An 18,889-nucleotide genomic window follows, 5' to 3' on the forward strand; every position below is an offset into this window, starting at 1 on the left:
TTCCACAATAGGCATGTTTTGAAAGAAGAATCAGGACAAAAGGGGAAAAAATGGTAAAGTAAACAACAATAACAACAAAAATGAAAATAGCATGTTTCTATCTACCTTCAAATTCCATAGTTCCTTCTCTGGGTATAAATAGCATTTTCTACCAGGAGTCTTTTGGAATTATCTTAGACCACTGTATATTGAGAAGAGCTAAGTCTGTCACAGCTGAACATCACACAATGTTGCTGGTTATTGTGTACAATGTTTTCTTGGTTCTGTTCTTTTCACTCAGCAGCAGTTCATGAAAGTCTTTCTAGGTTTTTCTGACCATTCTCACCATTTCTTACAGCACAATAGTATTCCATTGCATTCATGTAACACAACTTTTAACAAGTGTTTATTGAATTAAATTGGATATTGAACCAACTTCTAAACCATTCTTTCAAACTGTAGTTCTTCATGCTTAGTTTGCCTTATCATGACTTTATACCTGGAACCTAATTGATCATTACCAAAATTTAGCTCACTGGTCCATTTTACAATCCCAAGCTCATTCTTAGACTGTTAGGAAGCCTGCCTATATGCATATAAAAAACTGCCAATTTGGTTATTGATTAGGGATTCTTAATTTTTTTTATGTGTCATGGACCCCTTTGGCAGTCTGGTAAAGTCTCTGGATCCTTTCTTAGAATAATCTTTTTTAAAAATTTTAAACCATCATAAAGCAAATACTAAACTTCACTTAGAGGATAGGGAATATAAACAAAGAAATGAAGATGTAATTTTTTTTTCCCATTCAAGTCCCTTGGGGTTCCATGGATCACATGTTCAGAAGCTCTGCCCCAGAGGTATTTGTGAGGCCCAAGAGAGATTTGGCAGAAAACTGGAATGTTTTGCCAACCTTTTAAACCTATAAGAGATGTCAGCAGGTGAGAAATATACCACCTGGATGTTGTAGAACAGAAAATACTAGACTGAATTTATTCTGACCCTACTTGGTATCATTAACAAAGATCTGTCTGAAGATGAGATGAACAGATTTTGGTCTCTAGATCTTAGAGAAACTTTTATGTGAGGCCAGAAGTTCATGGGAATTGTACTGTAAGGGAAAGGCTTGAGAATGGAGGCAACACAGGGAAAGTAAACTACCCGTCTCTGCCCTGCTGAGACTGGCCTCATGTCAGGAGCCAAACTTTTCCAATAAAGAGCTAGCCACACCACCTGGGAGCTGGGGAAACTGCAGACAGAGGCTATGCATTTGAGCTACGTGGCTGGAAAACGTCAGCTGGCAGATGACCAACACAGCTGGCAGAGAGGTCATTCAGGGAGCTCAGGGGAATGATGGCTACCACGAACTGGAGGTTGCTGGTGAAATGATACAAAAGGCTGTAGCTTCTGAGAGCTCTACTTAATGCAGGATTGTAAATGACTAAAATCCAAGGAAGAGTTGCTCTTGGGCAAGTACCCATGATTTCTGCTAGAACTTTTATTTATTTCTTTGGCCTATACGATAAAACATCTTCCTTCTTGAATTTGGTGCACTACAGGCTTGTAAGCAGAGCTAGTAACAACATACTGGTTAATATATACTGAAGTTCCCAGATTTTCTGGATAGGGATAATGAGAAGAGAAATCCCTTTCAGTGTGCTGGGGCCCTTCATATCATGTGAAAGCCTCTACCAGAGGAGTATGTTTAAACGGTTTGGACTATTCTAATCATCAGATAAGCTATATAGATAGCTTCCTTAACTCTTCCCAAAGTGGGGGAGAAAAATAAAAGGAAATATCATATAGAATTAAAATCTAAAGGATAGCACAGGATAGAGAACCCCCCTTGAAGGAAGAAACATTCTCACACTTCCTGAGCCTCAGTTTCTTTAACTTAACTAGGTCTCAGTTTCCTTGTGTATAAGAGGGCTAAACTAAGAGAACTGAGACAAATTTATAAGAATACAATTTGTTCCCCAAATGATAAATAGTCAAAGGATATGAGCCAGCACTTTTCAGAAGCAGAAATCAAAGCTATCATTTGAAAAAATGCTCTAAATCACTATTGATTAGAGAAATGCGAATTAAAACTGAGATAACTCAGGAAAATAATAGAAATGTTTGTTGGATATGAGAAAATTGGTATACTAATACACCACTGGTGGAGTTATGAACTAAACCAAACATTCTAGAGAGCAATTTGTAGCTGTGCCCAAAGGATTATAAAATTGTGCATACTCAGTGACCTATCAATACCACTAGTAGGTCTGTATCCCAAAGAAACTTTAAAAAAGAGAGAGAAAAGGGACAAAATATTTGTAGCAGCTCTTTTTGTGGTGGCAAAAAATGTAAATTTAGGGGATGCTCTTCAATTGAAGAATGGTTAAACAAATTATGGTATATGTGATGTAGTGCTGAAAGAAATGATGAACAGAATGGTTTCCAAAAACCTGGGCAAACTTATATGAACTGATACAAAGTGAAGTGAGCAGAATCAGGAGAACATTGTACTCAGTAACAGCAACATTGTATGATTGTCAACTATGAATGACTTGGCTGTCTTTGACAATACAATGATCCAAGACAGTTCTGAAGGATCTATGGTTGAAAAAAAAAAAAAATGCTGTCCTCCTCCAGAGAAAGAACTGGTGGAGTCTAAATGCACCTACTTTTAAAAACTTTATTTTTCCTGGGATTTCTTTTGCAACATAACTAATATGGAAATGCTTTGTGTGATGACACATAGATAACCTTTATTAAATTGCTTACCATCTCAGGGAGGAGGAGGAGAACAAGAGAATTTGGAACTCAAAATTTTTTTAATTGAATATTAAAAATTGTTTTTATATGTAAGTACAAAAAAATAAATATTTTTAAAAAGTTTATACTGGATAGTCTCTGCCTTCTTTTCCAACTCTAAATCAAAGATCATTTTAGAAGACTTGGGCTCAAGTCTGCCCCTGTCACATCTTAGCTGAGTGACCATAGACAAATAACTTCATCTCTTTGTGCCTTGGGTATCTCTATAAGTTTTTGGGTGAGTTGCTGATTGGCATATGTGAAGAGAGCATACTACATTAAAGAAATCCTAGATCTGAACCCTCTTTGACCTTCTCTTCCCCCCTTAATGTTTATTATCTTAACACTTTTAAGCTCAATATAATGACTCTTCCAAACTATACAAAGAGCCTGCCTTTCAATCCCAGTCACTCTTTCTCATGTTTAGGTTATTTTTTTTCTGGAAGCTAGATACTTCCATTAATAAATCCTTTGGGAACAAACCCCTTTTATAAGTAAATGGGGACCTCCTGAGTCAGGTTTCAGTAGCAGTGTTCCTACTAGATATACTAATGGACCAGAACCCTATAAGGCCATATGTGACAAAAATACCTCTGTGCACAGCTGATCTTTGTTTGGGCAGGACTTTAGGCAAATAGGGCCAGCCCTAGGCAAGATTGTGAAATTCAGAAAGTTTCTCTAACTTATCCCAGTTTCCCTGTTCTGGAACCTTTTCTGCTTTCAGGTGGTTGAACTTTCCACAAATCTGGTTCTGCCTTATCAGAACAAGAAAGACCCTGATAGCAAGTCATTCATACTTGTTGGTTGAGGAACTGGTGTAGTAAAACTCACTTTTAGTATGAAAAACGTTTATTCCTGTTATTGCTTCCAACTTGAATTTTCTTTTAAGGGTTCTGTTTCTAATTTTGAAATTTGAGGCAGCCTCAAGGACTACTGGCTAGGGCAAAGAGGCTTCCAAAATGTGATGGATACTTTTATGAGTAAAATACGTTGAGATTTATTAGGTTGGTGGCAGTGGGGGTGAAGGAAGGAGGCAAAAGGGCAAAAGTCCTGAAAAGATTTTCTTTTCTTGGCTGGGCCCAGATTGGCTCCTCAACCCCATTAGTCTAACTCAACTCCTTTTTTCTCTTCCTTTTTTTGTCTTTACTTTCTCAAGATGCTCACACCCTTATTTTATATTTCCTAACTCCAACTTCATAAAAAGATATGTTGCTGCCCTCTAATTTAAAGAAAATCAATAATTCACATATGATGACATTCAGATTAACCAAAAAACTCCATTCCCCAAATAATACTGAACTAAGAAGAATTTCCAGAACTTTCCAGATTCTACCATATTTAAAATGCAGTCTTCATTTTGGAGAAGGGTAATTCCCCTTCTGCATTTCCTCTCATCCTTAGTAACCAGACAAAATTGGGAAATGCATAGGTGAATTGCCTAGGGTGGTTAACATAAAAGCATTTTGCCTTGGGTCTAGGAGTGTTATAAGTAAGATAAAGGATATAAAGCACTTTGTAAATCTTAAATCATTATATAAATGTCAGTTATTATAGTTGTTACTGTTAGCCCCCAGTCACCAGATCTGAAGTCTAATGATGATTTCATTCTCTGAGTCTCCTACTATACCCCTGCTGAGCTCAAATTTATAGAGAAATGCAAGAGTATGCCGGGAAATGTTTAACAGCTCCTCTGCCCAGAAAAAAATACACATGCAGTGTGCATTGATAACTCTTTCTTACGTCTAGACAACCAACAAAACAAATAATCAAATGATAAATCAAAGTAATTTACTGAAATTGTCAATTTTTGAGGTATAAATTCCCGTGTTGAATATTTAGCAATCTCTATTTAGAACTATACCCTAGTACATTCCTGCACCCATTAGGGGCACATATGCAAAGTGAGCCATTGTGTCTTTTGGAGCAGATACCAGAATATGCCAAAGACTGACTGAAAAACACTCTGGAGGAGATGTTGAAACAGCATCTGGCCACTGGCCTTGCAATGATCAGTCTGTGAGGTATCAAGGTAAGAGACTCATCTAGCAATCAACTAAATGTCATTGTAGAGCCCATAAATGTATCAAGGGATAGTTATCATCTTCTACAGTAGAAGACTATTGTCATAAGCAAAGAAGACAGAATTCACTCTGTTGGGAATAAGAGTAGGAATCTCCTTCTAATACAGGTTTTGGGTATGTCTAGAAAATACTCAAGATGGATGGATGAAGTTGAGATTTCAGACCAACCTTCCACTCTGGAGTTTTAAAACTGACACTGTTCATTTCTTTCCTCCTGTAATAAAAGGCCACAACCCGTGTAAATGAACAATCCTTTTGCAAGGCTGAGAAAGAGATTAAAAACCTGCACAAAGAGGGGGTTGGGTCTAACTAGTTATGAATCATAATGGCATTAAATCACACTTTTAGGTAAAAATCCTGGGCAGAAACACAAGAAAGCAGCTACAGGATTGCTTTCTAAGAGTGTTCAGATGATTGTGAGCAAATTGCCCAAGACAACCTTGGAACTGCCTCTGCATACATAGTGGGAGTAGCTCAAATTGGAAGGCCACCTGGTGATTTTAACAGATAATACACTGCAAGTAAATTATTTAGTCCTACCCTAGGAGAGGCTACCTAAGCACTGGCCTTGCTTGGTCAAAATATAGCATGGCATAAATAAAGAGGTAAAACTCTTTTCTACTTATAGAAGTAGAGGTATAATCAAAGAAGCTCAGATTCGTGTGTCAGGAGAAGCTAGGGTTGAAGCTCCAATCTGCTACTAAAAACATGACATGAACAAGTGAATTAACTTCCTTTCCTGAATCGGTTTCTTCACCTATACAATTTAAAAGTTGGACCAGAAGATCTCTAAGGATTTTTTCCTCTATATCCTAAGAACCTACAAATTTTAAGAAACATCCAGGTTTATTCTGTGTAATAGGTAAGCCCACTCCCACAAATGTAGGCTGATTCTTTCCCCGTAACTGAAGGAAGCTGTCTCCCCAGGATGTGATTGACCCAGGCTCAAACCACCTGCCTAGCTATTGACTTAGCCTCCCGGTATCCTCAAACAGTAAAGATGTTGCTTCCTGTTCACCCAAGGCATTAAAAGGGCTGGCTCACATGGAGTTGGAGCCCTTCTGACTTGGCAGATGTCCCAAGGACTCAGGAATCACCACACCCTGCTTTGCTGACCGTATACATTTCCATGTGGAGACTAGGAGGAAGCATCTAATTGGGCTGAGTACTGTATCCTCATTGAATATCCTTTCTATGATATTCTAAGTAAACCTCTTTTTGTTAATTAATTGTTAAATGAGCCATTAGTGGACCAGGGGTCCATAAACTGTTTTTAAAAAGATACCTTGATTACTGTTCTTCAGTATAGTTAGCTTCTTTTATTTTATTTTGTATTTTATTTTTTAAACATTTGAAAATATTATTCTGAGAAGGAATCCATAAGTTTCATCAGATTGACAAAGGGGGTCCATGATACAAAAATAGTTAAGAACCCCCATATTTTTGTCTCATTTCTCCAATTTAGAACCTAAACTCTCAAGGCTCTTGCATTCACTTGGCATAGCCCACCACACCTTTTAAGGGAAAAGCAGAAGGGAAATTAGCATGTTGTGATTATAATTTTTAAAATCATCAACATTAATAATCAATGTATTTATGGAATCAGAGGGATAATTGCAAACATGTGTTGCAATTAAGTCATCAAGAAAATTCTAATGAGGTTAATTGAAACTGTAAGGAGAAGGGGAAAAATGCAATTTAATACCATTGTCACCTAAAGAACAATAGCAGGAAAAGACTTTTTAAAAACCATCAAAACCTCCATCTGCCTTTAGAGCCAAATAGCTTCCTTTAAAGTTTAAAATGGATAATGTTTTACAATTTGCTTATAAGAAAATATCTACAAAGGAAACTTGTATTTTCTAAAAGTATTTACCCATTTCTGTGTTGATCTCAGTTTCCCAATCTGTTCAACCTGATCTTTTCTATAGTATTCACAGTGTTGGGAATTCAGAAGAATGAGCACTACACTAGCAGTCAGGAAACCTGGCTTCTAGTCTTTATCCTGCTCTCTCACATGGAGCAAATGAAATGAGACCCTTGGGCAGATGGCTTTGAAGATCCTTCCCAGCTTTCGTATTTCGTTCCTGATCTTGTTTACTACATTCTTCAATTTACTAGTGGTTACTCTTGCTGACCATTAGAGGGCAGAACTAGCTGTCTGAACCAACTGATTTATTCCATGGTGAAGACTCATTGATTTGTATCCCATGAATTCAGAATTCCATAGAATTTGGAAATGGGCTAGACAGAAATTTAATTTTTCACCAACTCTGAAAAAAAATGTGGTAAGGAAACTGATAGTGTAAACAAAACTGCAGAAAGAGTATTTAGCCAATTTAAGAGAATCAATTCTTTTCTGGAACCTTAACAGCATCTGTTCCTAGATTAGCAAGTAGTATGTTAATTATAAATGAATCTTCTTTATTTAGGCAAGCAGTTTTTTAGCTCTTAATTCATATTATTGTATGTATAGCAAAATGTGGATTAACTGGGTTTATAATCATCATAATAACTCATATTTATATATACATTTATAGCTTTAACTATGATATATGGAGAAGTTGATTGGTAAGGAGTTACAAAGTTTTAGTTAACTGTGCATTCCAAGACCAAAAACAAACCCTCTTCTTTTGACCTTTTAAAAAAATCTTTCTAAAATATGAGTCTACTTTTCTTCCCAGAAATATGGATTTTAGTCCTGGAATTCATTCAATATGTGATCTTAGGCAAATCATCTTTTCTAGATCTCAGTTACCATTTTTGTAAAATAAGGCTTGAACTGGATCTCAAAGATCCAGTTCTGACATTCATTGAGATCTTGATTGTATGAATATTTATTTGATGATTTAAGTTCATTTAGTGCTCAGCCAAGCATCATTTATGAGCAGATAGTATAGGCATAGATGTAGACGTTATAGGAAATAAGTTGGGCACATTGGGTACTAATTCCAGTGACAACCCTAGGCCAAGGTATGAAGTTTCTTAGAATATGGATTTAAGAATGCCCTTAGAGGCCATCTAGTACAAACCTTTCATGCTACTGATATAGAAACAGAGGCATACCACCTAAAAACCTTACCCCAAAACATAGAAAATGACCGCATCAGATTATGATACAGTTCTGTGATTCCAAATTTATTCCTCAAGCCATTGTTAGTGTCATTAGTACAATGGAAATAGGAGCATGCAGTATGGAATTTGGAAATCATATGTAAACACTGAGTATTTCTATTAGAAGATGGGGAAGAATTTGGCTTATATAGACCTTTCCCTACTAGCAACTCTCTTGGTCATAATTCTATATACTCAGTTCAGTACAATAAACATTTAATTAACTAAGTGTGATAAGGTGAAAGCAGTACAAAGGTTACCTAGTCTCTGTCCTCAAGGAATTAACAGTCTTATAGAGACAGAACCAATTTTGTTATAAGGCACATTACATAATAATCCTCTACTCTCTCAATACATTCTTCATACTACTATCAGTCAGTGAGAGAGCATTTATTAAGCACTACTCTATGCCAGGTAGTGTGCTAAGCATTTGAAATTCAAAGAAAGGCAAAAGCACATCTTCTATCTCAAAGAACTGACATTCTAAAGGGGAGACAACATGCAAATAACTATGTACAAATGAGACATAAAGAATGTAAACATTCTTCTCAGAAGAAAGATACTGCTCACGCTACTGCCAGAATTGTCTTTCTTACACATAGATCAATCATTAATGTTTTTTTGAATAAATGAATAATAACAAGTGTATTAGTTATACATACAAAATGTTTTGTGAAGCTAAGTATTCCCAACATAACATGGCTTCTTATTAGGAAAAGAAGAGGCACACAAATTTAGTTTGCTACAGAAGTATAGTTTTTATTATAGGTTATCAAATTGAACTTATTATTCAAATTAATTTTGTGTGAATTTGGATAATGTAAACTTGTCTTTCCTAACAAATTGCATTCTGGTTAACTAAGGGCCTACCTCTCCCCTAGGTAACTGCCAATAATTAGTGATTCAGATAAGGAGTTAACAGAATTTGAAGATTAGACAAAAGACAGGCTTGTGTAGACTTTTCTCAACATTTAGCTTGTTGATTGATTAAATTAAAAGAAAGAACCTTCTGAGAATTCTGATATCTCCAAAGAAGTGAATTGATTTGCCCAGAGTCATAAAGTCAAACAACGACTAGACTCCAAGCCTCCTTATTCACAGTCCAGTTTTCTTGCCATCATACCACACTGTCTTCCTTATGTTCCATAGAAAGTTTGATAGAAATTTTGGTTTAAAAAAAACAAACAAACTAGTACCAACTAAATCTATAAATTCTATCTTTGTTGTCATTCAGTTAATTCAATCATGCCTGACTGTGAACTCATTTGGGGTTTTCCTGACAGAGATGCTGGAGTATTTTGCCATTTCCTTCAGGTTATTTTATTTTGGTTTTTTCCCCAAATTCTTTTTATAAACTTTTTTAAAAAATTGAACTGAATACAAAATAAGAAAAAAACAGAGTAGAAAAAGAAAGGCAGAACAAAAAAATAAAAACAAATCAAAATATTGCCATGTATCCAGCAAAACATTAGGGAGGATTCAAAAATCCATAACAATAAATTTCCATTTCAAGAAAGCATGTATAATAATAACAGAGATTATATTCATGAGTGTCCATGTTTCATTTAATTTATTTTTAAGATGAAGAAACTTAGACAAACAGAGTTAAATGACTTGCCCAAGTTCACACAGCTAATAAGTATCTGATCAGGTTTTAAACTCAGGAAGATAAGCTTTTCTGACTCTAGGCTGGCATTCTATCCACTCTGCCACCTCACTGAAGCATAAATTCTATCTAGACCAGGCCTAAGTGAGCTAATGAGACTGTCTTTCTGATTCTTGGAATATAGTTTCACATTTCATGTGCTAGTCCCTAGAAGAAGCATATCTAGTATACCTAACATCTGGGATGTGAGGATCTTGGCTTAATCAATCTGCTTTATTAAAATAAAGCAAGTACTTTCCTAACTCTGCACCCTCATTAGTTTGCGTTCTCCTTGAAAGAACAATTCTCTTTAAATGCAGAAGAGTGGAACTCCTGGAAGGCCAGATCTAGACGGAAAAAGCCCTATCAGTTATAATGGTATAGGATCTTTCATATTAGCTGGGACAAGATGGTACCTTAAATATCATGTAGTCTAACCCATCCTCTGAGGTCAGAGAACAAAGATGACTTATCCAAAATCACACATAAATAAGTAGCAGAACTCAAATTTGAACCTGGGTCCTCTGGCTCCAAATGTACTTTTTCTATGGTACCACACTGGCTCTCATGCATTATGTAGTGTATTCCAGCATATAGCCAGGGATAGATCTCCAAGGAGAAATTTTTCAGGAAAAATTTGCTTGACTTAGGAATTGAGAGGCAGGACCAATTATGTTAAAAACCAGAGTGAGCCAGGGAAAGAAAGACCTCCACCAGTAAACAAAGGCAGATGAAGACCTGTGAAATCATGACAGATTCTTAAAGGATAGATTATCAAAATGGGGAGCTAAATGAAGGTGAAAGCTGCAATATATACAAATAATTCAGGAAAAATAACATGGTGTGGCAGATAGAGAGTGGGCCTTTAAAGCAAGAGAGCTGCTGTAGAATTGTGTTTATTTAGTCTGTTAAATCTTTAGATTCATTTATTCATCCATCCATTTATCTACCCATTCAACACTTATTTATTGATCATCTAAGACATATTTCTCCAGTTTTCTCTAAGTTTTCTGATATGCAAAATGAAATTTTTTCTAGATCAGTGATTCTTAATCTGTAGTCCACAGACCACCAACATATCCATGGATATATTTCAGGGGAACTATGAACTAGGAAGGAAAAATAATTCCATCTTTATATTCCACTGATTTCTAATTGAAATTTAACATTCCCTTTAGTTATTTAATTATTGAGAAGGGGTCCATAGGCTTCACCAGACTGCTAAGGGGCTCCAGGACACAAGAAAACGTAGATGATTTTTAAAGAGTTTCTCAGTCTCTGATTTCATGATTTTGTAGCATAGCATTTCCTCTCCTGTCATTATTTTTGCAAAGATTCTTACATCTTTATTAGACAAATTTTCAGTTCCTATCTACAACTTATAGAGTATTCTCTGGGAGTATATCGTCCTTCCTAAGTCCTTCTTTCAGAGGAAATGGAAACAAAAGACTGATCTGTATTTTTCATGCTTTAAATGACTAGGAGAAAGAGAATTATCATACCAAACAGTTTATATTTTAAATCACCTTCAATGATAGCCAATTTTTTTTGTTTTTCTTTTTAACTAGCCTACAAAACATTATCTTGACCCTTTTGATACTTTCTAGGACAAGAGAGATGGATCATTCAATCCCAGAGAGAATCAGCAGCCTGATGAAGTACAAGTTTTGTAAGGCATATGTTTAATTTGTGTCAATATATATTGTATTAATTTAGTTTCTTCTCCCAAGTCTGACCATTCTAAACTGGCAAAAAGTCTATGGAATGATTCTAATTTTCAGAACTAACATCATGGATATGACTGTAAAAGAATTAAATAACAATTTCTAGAACAAACACAACAAAAGTGATAATAATGGCAACTGACATTTATATGGCAGCTTAAAGATCACAGAGAGCTTTATATATGTCATCTTACAGAAACTTTACAACCTCTCTGTTAGGTAGATACTTAAATATTGAAGGTAAAGCCCTGTCATCTTTGCCTCAGTGTCCTTGAATGACTTTGGCAAGAAGAAGAAACTGGAGCCTCAAGAAATTTCATAACTTTGACAGGGTTACAAAGCTAGGAAATATCACAGAAAGGATTTGACTGTAGATGTCCTCAACTCCTTCTCCAACATGGCAATAACTGTACCATATAGCCTGTCAAACCTAGGTTGTCAGATTATGTTCCTTCCACACTATGACCTTTCCCTAGGAATTAAAAATATTGACTTAAAAAATACATATACCATAAAAAATAAAAAGCAAAAGCAGCCTATACAATGATCACACTCAACAATGGGCATAACATTTCACATACATAGTCCAATGTCTCCAACAAAAGGAGGGAGAGGTGTTTTCTCAAATCTGGGGTCAAGGTTGGTTATTATGATAGCATAATACTCAGTTCATCTTCTTTTCCAGTCATATTCTCTTCTTTCTAATGATATCATAATGGCATTTTGTAATGACACAAATTCTCAGAGGTAGTATGCTGCTCCCCACTCTCAAGTTCCATGTATCTCTTTATTACCCCTTGAGAATTTTAATGACATATACAAGAAATACCTTGGAAAGGCTAGAAATTTATAGGCATCCTGTAAATGCTTCTAGTTGGTGAATCAAGAGGAGATTCTATGGTTGGTTGTAAAGCCATTTAAAAGGCCTCTTAGTTTTAACTATGTCATCTTTGCCTTGGTGCCCTTGATTGACCTTGGCCAGCAGTAAAAGGAGCAGAGTCCACAACTTTGTGAGTTTATCTTTCCAGACTTCAATTTTGTAGTCAACACAGCATCAGTTCCCCGAGGAGCAAGGAGCAACCCTTGGGAATGTCCTTTGAGACTCTAGTTCAGGAGTAGCCAAATTGCAGATTCATCTTGCAGTCATACTGACCATATCTAGACATGAACTTAGTAGGATCGATGCTGTATAGAAACTGAGCTCAATTTTGTTAGGGTTATTGCCTTAGAAACTGTGGTGTTAGAGAGAGAATTGTGTACCCTAAGTGTTAGTGAAAATGTTTATAATTTGTTTTTGCTGTATCTTAGAAATAAATGTCACTTTGTAAAAACCAATCAATATTAAATAATGAAATGGAAGTGGTTAGTAACCACAAAAAATGAAGAGAAGAACCTGAGAATTTGAGCCACTATATAGAAAAGAGATACTGCAAATCCTCTGTGTCCCCTAGAATCTGGATGGGTAGATGTAGCAGCCTGACCTCCAGAGAATGGGACTAGAGCATCCTTATTACATAGGTCCTAAGAGACACTCATATGTTTATTAACTCTTTAATGCTAAGCTCTGGGGATACAAAGAAAAGCCTTCAAGAATCATACATTATAAGGGAACGAGAAAAGATATAAATAATCAGGTATATGCTCCTGTAGGGTGTTAGCTTTTCCTGAAGCATTCCTGTAGGGGCTGGGGCTCTTTTTGAGCTGTCATCCACTACAAACCCAGCAGCTTTCAGCCTCTTAAACTTAAAAGGTTTTTTGGAAGACCAAAATGTCCATTTTAGGCTCACAAGTCAGACACCTATGCTCAGGAAAGAAACTCAAAGCAGCAGCAGTGAGGGCTCTGGATTCCATTCTCAAGTATCCCTAACCTAGCACAGGAGGAGGTTTGTTCTATTACTGCAGTTGGCCATTTCTGCCACCAGGAAGAGGCTTTAAAGAGTTCTGACTTGCTAATAGGAAGAGATGGGAGGACAGAGAATAGATAGAAAGTCGGCCTTTTTAAAGTTTGAATCAATTGCTTTTCCTTTTCAGTGGCCAATAAAGGGATTGATTTATTACAGCAAATCATAAACCCTTTAGCAGTGAGTCACTGTGTCCTTAGAAGTTGGTTTGGTAATTCCTACCCCAGAGGATGTTCTCTCCTGTCCTATTCTCATGTATATGATCTATGAAGTATAATTCCTGCCTGCTACACTGGAATCCTTTTGAAAGCTCAGCTCAAATTCCACCTCTTCTGAACAGCCTTTCCCAAAGTCAAAGGTTTTATGCCCTGAAGCCTGATATAATCTATCTTTCCTAAGAACTTCTATAGCACTTAGTATCTATACTATTTATTTGGCAATTAACTCAAGGCCTGTCTTTTTTAATATTTGTTATCTATGTCTATTTTTATCTTAAATGAAAATTTTATTTCTTAAATCTTTTTTTATTATTTCTTAAATCTTAAATGAAAAATTTTCAGAAACTCAATATTCTTTCATCATTATCATAATATTTTTATAGTTCCTACTATGTGCAACATACTGTGCTAATGAGTTTTACAAATATTACCTCATTTGATCTTCACAACAATTCTGGGGATATTACCCTCATTTTATATTTGAGGAAACTGAGGCAGACAGATTAAGTTACTTGTCAGGGTCACACAGCTAATAAATATCTTGGGGTCCCATTTGAATTCAGGTCTTCCCGACTCCAGGCTCAGAGTTCTCTCCATAGTGCCACTGGCTGCCTTGGCCAAAATTTTCCACTTTCAGGTATCATCTCACAAACCTATCATGTCCTCTTTCAGTTCCTGTCAGAACCCTTATCTTCCCCCAAGCTTCATAGTTGCCAGTGTTCTTTCCCTCCTCAAATGCCTTGTGTCTACTTATCTGGTATCTTAGTGGTCATCAGAAGATGTGGATGTGAAGGCCAAATCTAGTGCCATAACTAGCTGAGTGAACTTTGAATTGCATGGTATTGTTAAATCTGAAGAACCTCCAAAATGTCCCATCATGTGATGTGATTTTGATACTCCAGCTCTCAGGTTAAAGCATTTCCTCTGGCCATCTTCTGTACCTGGAATGCTTACCCTCCTGGGCATTAACTGAAGACTTTCCTGGCTTTCTTTAGGTCCTAGTTGAAGTCCATATTCTACATGAAGCCTTCCTGGGCTTCTTCCCTAGGCCCTCTTAATTCTAGTGCCTTCCCTCTGTTGATTATTTCCTATTTATTTTATACATACCTTGCTTTTTATATATTTATTTGCACGTTGTCATCTTCATTACACTGTAAGATTCCTGAGGGTGAGGACTGTTTTTTGCATTTTTGTTGCCTCAGTACTTAGAATAGTATCTGGCACATGGTAGGTAGTTAATAAATGTTTGTTGATTAATTGATACTGTGCTATGGACAAAAGAAAGTTTGAGAACTACTGGTGGATATGTTGTATCTTTTTCATTTTTGACTTTGTTTCTTCAGCACCTAATGCATCCTAGGTCACCTAGTGACCTATGTACAAATAGGTATTTAATAAATGTTTTTTAAAAAAATGTTTTGATACAAAACATTAGCAAATGTTTTTGACTGAAGTGGTAGGGCTGGGATTTCTGACCCAAATCTGACTCCAAGTCTAGCAGTTCTAAACTATATAAAAGACTGATGAAAACTGAACCTCCATGTGCATTTCAAAGGAAAAGATAGAAAAATTGTTTTTAAAAACAACATATAATGTATATTAACTTTGTCCAGTTATTTTGAGTGATCAGCAAAGATTTTAGTAAACACAATATACAAAAATATTTTCTGTAGCAAAATCTGGTACTCATTTATAAAAATCAGAAAAAGCTGTGTATTCACATATGTTAGCCTGAATAAAAATTGCTTGTTTCAGGTCAATTCAACATTCAATTGTTGAGTTTCTTTTCCTTTTCCATGCCTCTTCTCCCTTGGGGGAAAAACAAATATATAACCATTTACCAATGATGTTAATAGTCCCATAATATTATAATTTTTAGCAAGAGGTATTATTTTAGAAATACTCAAGTCTCTATCATATGAACCATCTTATATTAATGTTCCATAAACCAATAAATAACTCAGAAAATAAGATGTTGAATCTTCTTCTTCAGGAGTCAAAAGTTCATAGAAGAGATCATAGATCTAGAATACACCCTCGTTTTACAGAGAAGGAAATTTATGACCAATGGGATAAAGTGATTTGCCCAAGACTACTCAAATAACAAGTTTTTGAGGTGAATTTCAACTCAGGAAGTTTCTTTCTAGAGCCTGTGCTCCTGTTTCACACATAAGAGGAAATATTATTAAAATGCTGGAAAGGAAATCACTCCCTATCTTAGTCTTTGTCTCTGTCTCTCCCTCCCCCCAATCTCTGTCTATCTTTCTCTCTCTTACTCTTTTTTTTTTTAGTCTCTTTTTTTCTCTCTCTAACAAAATAAGCATTTTATAGAAAAAAGCAAATAGAGCAATAAAACAAGGCTGAGTTTAACAAAAAGTCATCTCCTGAGGACTTTTGCATGAATAAAGCATCAGAGTTTGAATCTCATAACTGCTGTGTTCAATTCATTATTGTTTTCTTTCATTTCTAATGGAGTTTTGGTTAAATTTATGAGTATATCTGAACTTTAAGCAGGGAGTAACTTATTCCAACTCTATGCTTTTGCTTTCACATAGCTTGGCAGCTGATTTTGTCACTGATGACCAAAGGATTTTATTGGCTCTTCTCTTATTCCCAATGAGGTTTCTAGGAAGGCAGAGTTCATTTTTTTCCCTAGAGAATTCCCATCGGACTATAATAGATAGCAGTTATCTAATCCTAATACTAATCTCCTTGTTCCTTACCACTATTTATTTTGAGAACAGAGGAGGTCACCTAGGGACACAATGAACCACCTTAGATTGAACTGTCATCAAGGTTCTTTCTGGGCTCAGTTCTCTATCTCCCTTGCTGACGTTAAAGAGGACACTTGATATTCCTTAAATCTGGACAAATTACATGAAAAAAATTAGGACTTAACTTCAGATTAGATGAAAATAAAGTTAACAAATAGGAACTAGAGCAGGTAATTTCTGATTCCTTTATTTCAGGGGATTAATTTGAATTCTTTGTTCTGGGGTTCAAAACTCCCAACACTTCAGATCTTGCAATAATAATAATATATGTATTAAAAGATATTATATCTGGCATTTACATAAGGCCTTAAGGTTTGGGAAACAATACAAATATCTTTGTCTTTACAATAGCCCTGGTAAATAGGTGCTGTTATATAGATAAGAAAATGGAGGCACAAAAATGGGTAAGTAATTGGCCAGGCTCACATAGCAGCAAATGTCTGAGGCTGAATTTGAATCCAATTCTTCCTGCATCTAGATCAAGAATGTGATAGAGCCAGCTGTAACTGGCTGAGGAGAGCCCATTGTTAAATTATCAGTGTGAGCATTTACAATTAGAAAAAGCAGCAAATGCTACAAATCTAGGCTTAATTTATTGTTTTATTAATTGTCTAGACTTAAGAAGATGATAGAGGAGAAATTAAATTTTAAAGTGTGTCCTGTCTCCATGGTTTTATATTTTTCTTCAGATTGCTGGGTTTTCACCATTTACCGGCCATATTTTCTCCAAATCCCATATTCTATACAGTGTAGCTTTTAATTACATGTACAATAATAAATATTTGCATATTTATTATTTTGTATAATTTGTATAGAGCATTAATGCTTGCAAAGCATTATTACATATTGTATCTTATTGGTCTTCACAACAATCTCTTAAGTTAATTGCTACAATTATTATCGTCCCCATTTTAGATAATGCAACAGATTGTAAACTGTTTAGTGATTTGTCTGTGGTAATTTCAAAGAGATGGACTTCAAACCCAGATTTTTCCTGAATCCACATCCAGTGAATTTCCTTCTAAATTATGCTGTTGTTATTCACATATAGCACTTTAAGATTGGAAGCTTCTTCACTCTACATCTTCAAGTAAGGAAAGATTCCACATCAATCAATTTTCTAGAGAGACAAAGCTTATGTCTTCAAGTGCCAACATTTTTTTAAGAATTTATTCATTGTGTATTACTGTTCTGTAAGAAATGACCAACAGGATGATTTCAGAAAGGCCTGGAGAGACTTACACGAACTGATGCTGAGTGAAATGAGCAGGACCAGGAGATCATTATATACTTCTACAACAATACTAGATGATGACCAGTTCTGATGGATCAGGCCATCCTCAGCAACGAGATCAACCAAATCATTTCTAATGGAGCAGTAATGAACTGAACTAGCTATACCCAGAAAAAGAACTCTGGGAGATGACTAAAAACCATTACATTGAATTCCCAATCCCTATATTTATGCACACCTGCATTTTTGATTTCCTTCACAAGCTAATTGTACAATAATTCAGAGTCTGATTCTTTTTGTACAGCAAAATAATGTTTTGGTCATGTATACTTATTGTGTATCTAAGTTATATTTTAATATATTTTAACATCTACTGTTCATCCTGACATTTAGGGGAGGGGGTGGGGGGGTAAGAGGTGAAAAATTGGAACAAGAGGTTTGGCAATTGTTAATGCTGTAAAGTTACCCATGTATATATCCTGTAAATAAAAGGCTATTAAAAAAAAAAAAAAAAAGAAAAAAGAATTTATTCATTGTGGTAGCAAAGATTTTTTTAAATATAGGCCACACCTCTTTGCCTTCTTAAATAGATCACATTGACTATAACTTAGCCTTCATGATGTTCTCATAAAACTATTGTCTTATATAGGACTGTTTGCCCCTACATTGTAGTCCCAGATGTCCTTGTGAGTTCTTGTGCCCTTTTAAAAAGGGAGATTTAGTCTTTTGTGGACATACTGTCAGCTATCCTTATCCTTATCCCCCCTTATCCCCTTATTGCCTTTCTAATTTAATGCTTCATTTTTACAGAGCATCTACCTTGTATAAGACACCATGATAAAGCTGCTACTTATCTTCTGGGGACTCATTAGATTTGCATTTAAAATAAGAATAAATAGGTTGTGAGTAAGCTTACTTCTCAAAATACTCTTCTATGAGTAGAATCTGCTATATCTATTTTGCCTACTTAAAGAGCTTCTTAAAATTTTTTTTCTTATTTCGTAGTTTCCCATTGAATATGGGATGGCTGAGTTTGTTAGGCGATCTTTAGAGAAATAAGGTCCAGGTTTGAAGTCTGTGCTTTTTAATGAAGCTATTTTTAGTCACTATAATCCTACTGCCTGGTACTATACCTGGAAGGTTCCATAAAAACCGAAACTATTTGTTCTACAAATCTCCCCATATGTGTTGAGGGCACAAAATCTAGGAATTATAGGAGGGAAGAAACTTATTTCTTTTTCATACTCCCATCACCTCCTTAGGCTTTCAATAGAACTGTCTTACTATTTTTTAGAAGCCCCAAGTCTCACTGGGGTACAATGCACAGCAGAGAGAGTATCTTCAGGGCAAGGGAATGGTAATCTCTATATTTTGGAGCAGGGAGAGGGAGTACTCCAATCCCTAAAATGTCCATATGTGCTAT

General features: G+C 35.7%; 1 protein-coding gene across 1 annotated transcript in view; it reads right to left on the reverse strand.

Annotated features, from left to right (window-relative positions):
- Positions 1-14,831: 14,831 nt before the first annotated feature.
- Positions 14,832-18,889, reverse strand: part of LOC105749518 (inter-alpha-trypsin inhibitor-like) — an 84,368-nt gene continuing 80,310 nt past the window's right edge. Inside the window, exon 6 of the mRNA XM_023497760.2 lies at positions 14,832-15,267. Coding sequence (XP_023353528.1) covers positions 15,210-15,267 — 58 coding nt within the window. The 3' untranslated portion in view covers positions 14,832-15,209. The remainder of the gene's footprint in view (positions 15,268-18,889) is intronic.

Source organism: Sarcophilus harrisii, chromosome 2 (genome assembly GCF_902635505.1).
Source record: "Sarcophilus harrisii chromosome 2, mSarHar1.11, whole genome shotgun sequence".
In the NCBI taxonomy this organism is placed as follows: Eukaryota; Metazoa; Chordata; class Mammalia; order Dasyuromorphia; family Dasyuridae; genus Sarcophilus; species Sarcophilus harrisii.